Source organism: Taurulus bubalis, assembly GCF_910589615.1.
Source record: "Taurulus bubalis genome assembly, chromosome: 11".
NCBI lineage: Eukaryota > Metazoa > Chordata > Actinopteri > Perciformes > Cottidae > Taurulus > Taurulus bubalis.
In genome coordinates this window covers 26,711,127-26,717,126 of record NC_136599.1, presented here as the reverse complement: position 1 = coordinate 26,717,126, position 6,000 = coordinate 26,711,127, and the positions used below count along the sequence as shown (strand labels likewise).

Here is a 6,000-nt window from a genome sequence, read left to right as displayed (position 1 = left end):
ACCAAGAACTGTGTTCAGTGATAGATGAGATTACCTTCTAAGAAGAACCTGGGGAGAACATGTGCCAATCTAGTTGTTCAGTAAAGCTGATTGCCCTTTCTACCTTCAGTCATGGTTTGGAAGTACATTTTGCCACTAAAGCGGCCAAATCCAGCGACAGTCCGAGCCCGAACCTGGAAGACGTAGATAGTTCCAGGCTTCAAGCCCCGTATGACTACTGTGTTGGTCTGACTCCTCGTTAGAGACGAGTTCCACTCAGCCTGGTTCTGAAACACATGCACCAGAAATGAGATACCAGAATAATAATCAGACAAATGGATTTAACTATAATCAAGTCACTGGAGCAGCAAGATTGATCCTTTAGGATCAGGAGTCATGTTGTCTATGTGAGCCATCTGGATTAGTGACTAACTCTTCATCATTAGCACTAATGTACCTTCTCATAATACTGCAGTTCATAGTCCAGAATCACTCCATTGGGCTGGTCAGGCTGGGACCAGGACAGGGTGATGCTGTTAGGGGCCCTGCTGACCTGGTGGATGATGGACACCGCTGATGGTGCTGAGAAGAAAACAATGGGAAGCAAAGTTAGAGGCTGTCGAGAAAATACTGACCACTGAAACTAAACATATAACTGAAGCTGTTGGACGGACTTGTGATCACTCAAAGTGAAATCCTGTCAGTTAGATATTGGGTTAGACTCACCAGCCTGGTTGGTGGTGATGTTGACAGACGTGTACTGTGGTGAATAAGGACTCTGGTCAGACACTCCATTGACAGCTTGTATTTCAAAGGTGTACTGTGTGTGAGCCAGGAGGTCATTGATGTGGACGCTGCTGTCGATCAGTCCCAGCTGACGAGGGACAAACTGCACGTTGTCTCCACAGCGGGTGCAGCCGCCCCGCCCACTGCCACAGCTCTTGCATATGATGTTGTAGACAACGTCTTCTCGGCCGCCGCCCTCCTGCGGGCGGCTCCACTCCAGCCTCAGAGAGGTCTCATTCACGATGGAGATGACATGCTGTGGAGCGGATGGAACAGCTGGAAGAGAACGGGGCACTGTACTTTAAAAAGGTTTTGTAACTGTAACAATGGTTCATTAGTATTTATGTACTGCTACTTTCCATCACTTCTCTTCTAGGTTTATTTTGAGCCTGTGCTGAATCTATTGCAATTACTCTCATGAGGTGTATACTTGTTGACGGATGCAATGAGAGTGGGGAAAATGTATTCTGATGATCCAATTTTTAAGTTTTCTCTCCTGTGTTTATGACTTAAGAATAGGTGGAACAAGTTTTTTTAAGTTCCTTATGTTTTCATTTCATCGGTGAAACAGTTAAATTGAACAGTAAAATTGGAAGGTGAAATGTTTTTTTGGGGTCAGGATTCCTGTTTTAAGTGCTTATTGTTGTACTACTAATTTTAACCACAAGAGAGTGAAGTACACCACTACCCCATGTTTCCAAATAGGACTAAAGTATTCTATGTTTTCCTTGACGGCAGATTAGGACCTAAAAAAGAAAAGAGAGACACGTAGGCTCGTCCTGTCCATGCCGATGTGTCCTTGGGCTCCCGAAGGCTGTGCCTACTGTGTGTGAATGGGTGGATGATTACATGTACTATGAAAGCACTTTGAATGGTCGGAAGACTAGAAAGGCCCTATACAAGATAATTTACCTTTACCATGAAAGTGCAACGGATCACAAAACTACAGTTGTGATTGTGTTGGTTGCGTCGTCAGATGTGTTCACTGCTGTTTGCAGGTACAAATGACAGTTTGTGTATACATACTTGTACAGGGCATCTGGAAAGGGTCTGAGTCACTGCGGTAGTAGCCATTGCGACAGACACAGTTAGTTGCTCCCTCGCTGGTGGTTCGACTGTTTATGGGGCACTGCAGACATTTGTGGTCTCCCTGTGCAGCCTTGAAGAAGCCTGATACGCATGCTGTATAGGAGATATTCAGCAGTGGAAGAGGTGCAGGTGCACAGAGAAAAGAGGAAGAACAGAAAAAATAAATGAGGCCAGCAGGCAGAGGAACAAAATGCATGGTACACTGTCTAGAGGAAAAAAGGTTCATAGTGTCAATTTAAAATCATGTTGGCTGTTGGCTACTTTGGTATCAGACCAGTAGTCAGATTCAACAAAACTCTGCACGAGCCTTTTCATCTCTACATTTTCCCCGCCGGGCACATGTTAGCTCAGACATCTGCATCTTCTAAAGGTCAGCTCATCATAGTGACATGTACTGGGACTCCTTCAGATGCTGTCAGCTCCACTGTCCACAGGATCATAAGACATGTCAGAACATGTGGAACTGAGGACACAGTCTGGGATTACAAAAGAGAAGAAAGACAGAATAGGAGAAAGCACGAGAGCGGTAGTATTTATTAGTGTTTTTCTTACCAGACCGCACAACCCTGAAGCCAAGTGAAGTGAAGCCAATGCTGAAGTGCCTTAAACCTGTATTCTCTCTACTGTTCAGCAGGGGGCGACTCCTCTGATTGTATAGAAGTCTATGAGAAAATTCCCTCAGTAAACATTGTAAACGTGAGTTTATGTCTCAATCTCTTGTTTCAAGACTTCTTCTATACAGCATAATGTTCATTTAGTAAATGATGGTCATTTAGAGTCAAATAGACCATAAAGCAGGGGATGAAACCACAGGTTGCAGACCACGACTGGTCTGGGAGGTTGTCCATTGTCTCAGAACTTTATAGGCATCTAGTGGTCTGTCCCTGCAGCACAAACACAGACCTGCATTTCCTTTGACAGTCTGTTATGTTACAAACACTGGAGCACATTCACACATATTAAGTTTTTAGTCATTTTTTAAATCTTTACAGGCTTTCATCGAAATTATTTTTTAGAGATACACATTCAAGGTCTAAGCCAGTGGTTCTCAACTTTTTCTTTCAAATAATAGAATAAAGAAAAACTAACATGTGCAATCACTTTGTTAGAACAATGCAAATAAAGTTCTATCTGTGCAAAAAATAACTAATATTTGGCAAAGAAATTACCTATTGTGGCTGCAAATAACCTGTTTTGCACTGAATATATTTTCAAGATAATAACAATAACGTTCAACCTGTGCAAAACAGAATGAGTGCAGATGTGTGAGCATCATGTTGTATCAGTATCAGTGCTGCAGTGAGCTGCTTTCCTCTACCAATATTTTTAAAACGGGGTTGTAGATTCGATAAGGCCTCTCAATTCATGTTTAATGTTGAGCTTAGATCTATATTCTGTTTTGAGAGACGCAACAGCAGAAAAGCCGACCTCACAGAGATCTCACAGAGGCTTTTAGCAAAACGGCAAGAAATGACGAGTAGCGCATGCGTAACCTGTTAACGGCGTAACCGGTTAACGGCGTAACGTAAACATTTCCACGAAAGAACAGGCATTTCGCCATGGATTTATTAATGACGTTTTATGTCCGTGTACTTTTGTACTATGTGAAGTTATCATGTTCATGAGGAGAGTGATCGTCCTGAAACCACAAGGTAGCGGTTCGTTTCCTGTTCTCCGTAGTTTCATATTGAAGTGTCCTTGAGCAAGACACTGAAGATAGTGTCTTCACAGCAACACACTGTCTTCTTAATTACTAAGGATGGGGAAAATGCAGAGAATAATTTCCCCAATTTTTTTTTTTTAAGAATCTGCATCCCGCCCCAGCGCCCCACCTGTAATACCTCCGCGCCCCACTAGAGGGTTGTGCCCCACAGTTTGAGAACCACTGGTCTAAGCCCCTGAAATACCGCGTCCATCGGCGTCCAGCAAGTACTCTCGACGTGCGAAAAGGTGCGAGAGCCCGATCAATGCTGCTTGCAGCTTTAATTATTGTTACATTTTTTTAAATCTGCACTCATATTCTGAAAATATTCTTTACCAGACCAGAAAAACATAGTTTTTCATATTACGCCAGTACTTTCTAGGTCCGTGAATTTGGTTGTATAAGAATTACATTTTGCCTCTGAACCAATCAGAAAGGTGAGACTGTGTGCTTAAACATGCACATATGCATCAACACAGCCTGCGGAGCAACTGGATAATCATCCAGGGATAAGTTAAGAGAGACATTCAGTGGGAGAGAAGCAAACACCCCGACTAAATTACCCATGATGCCGACTTACTCTTTCATAATCACAAGACAATATCTTATAATACAGAGAATACTATCTTATATTGATGAGATCCTGATCTTAGGAGACAGGAAGTTTCAAACCATTGGTGAAGCTGTCATGCATCATCTTAAAGCATCTTTGCCAACAGTGCCTGTGATAACTTCTCTCAATGTGAATGATGAGTGTTCAACCCCAATGGGTCAGTCAGTGCAAACTGTGGAGAACACATAATTAACTGTGGAGAACACAGTAACTGTGGGTTATGCTGCTGGTTTGGTTAAAACAGCTGAACTGTGAACATATGACTAAATATTCAGCTGACTGAATTAGATGTGCTGCTTCTAAAACAAGAAGGTAAGCGCCATACCCAAGAAGACACACATCTGCTGCGATAAGAAACAAGAAAACAAATCAGAGGTGTCATATAGTAGAGCAGCCATTGTGGGCTCCTTACCTCTGCAGACTGTACCATTTTCCACCGCCTCGTACCCGGCTTTGCACATGCAGCGGCCGATGGGCACCATCCACTCCCCATCCCCGTTACAGTATAGCTTGATGGGTACATCCACCTCCTCCCCATTGGGAACACACACCCCTCTGGCTGCCACCAGAGAGGTGCTCTCCGCTCCAGAGAGAGTCTCAGGGAAGATGGCGCCATTCTGGATCACACGGGGACATTTCCTGTAGAAGACTCTAACGGCAATGAGTGACATGCAGGCGCCATAATCCTGGAAAGCGAGGTAAAAGCCAGTGCGCGAAACCGGTCCAAAACTCCGGACTTCACTGTTAATCTTCATGATGCGACCACCAAGATCAACCTGAGAGAAGCTCTCATCAGCTGCTATAGTGTCCACTTTCACCCAGGGGTTCTCCATCCAGGCTGGGGATGATGTAGTGGCCGTGTCCGAGTCAGACTCAAAGTAATACAGATTGAAAGTCTCCTTACAGGAGCCAGGGACATTAGGTATGGAACTGCAGTCCCGCACTGAGAACTTCATCTGGACATGGATGCGCTGAGCACCACGGCGGCGGATGTATTTGGTGCGTACCCAGTTGTTCTGGCTGCTATCGAAGACATTGCACACCTGGTAGGTTCGGATGGTGTTCATGTTTTCATCATACCCGCTAACTTCTTCCCACTAGAAGGCAGACAAGAAACAAAATATCCATCAACACACAACAAATGTACAAATACTACAATTACAGACACACGAACGCACATGATTGGTTCTTCCATTGCCAGCTAGCTTACAGCTAAACAGTTGGAATACTGGCTGTTTGGCACAAATACACACACACTGCACAAACATCAATGAATGCATGACCAATGCAAGGCGAACATTTGCTTCACATTTTGTCTGAACCCACCATAAGAGGTTTGGCAGCGCTATAACAACGTCACTCTTTTTCCATCTCACTTCTCATTTTCAATATTTCTATAACCCACGAGAGGTTGCATGTCTGTTTTAAAAGACAAGTGTATTGGAATTAGTGGCATCTAGTGGGGAGGTTTCAGATTGCAAACAACTGAATACCCCTCCACTTACAGCCGCCCTTACCAACTGTGTCAGGTTACGTACAAAGATGAAGGGCTCTCTCTAGAGCCAGTGTTGTTTTTCAGTCTGGGCTACTGTAGAAACATGCAAGCTCTGTGAAGAAGCCTAGCTCCCTATTCTGATATGAATGACTCATGCTAAGCTAACAAAAACACAATGACTCTTAGTGTCTGGTGATTATTTACGAATGAAAACATAGATATGAAAACTATTACATTTTTGCCATAGATACCCAGTATTAGATACCCAGTAATAGAACAGACATCCAGTGCTGCAGGTGGATTAAAAGCCCTAAACTGCCCATGAGAGTATATTTT

General features: G+C 43.6%; 1 protein-coding gene across 1 annotated transcript in view; it reads right to left on the bottom strand.

The window, feature by feature from the left end:
• ephb2a (eph receptor B2a) overlaps positions 1 to 6,000 on the bottom strand; it is a gene marked incomplete at both ends in the record, with an annotated part of 33,601 nt that overhangs the window by 10,489 nt on the left and 17,112 nt on the right. The window contains 5 exons of the mRNA XM_079225980.1: positions 104 to 266; positions 437 to 561; positions 706 to 1,041; positions 1,792 to 1,947; positions 4,582 to 5,266. Coding sequence (XP_079082106.1) covers positions 104 to 266; positions 437 to 561; positions 706 to 1,041; positions 1,792 to 1,947; positions 4,582 to 5,266 — 1,465 coding nt within the window. The remainder of the gene's footprint in view (positions 1 to 103; positions 267 to 436; positions 562 to 705; positions 1,042 to 1,791; positions 1,948 to 4,581; positions 5,267 to 6,000) is intronic.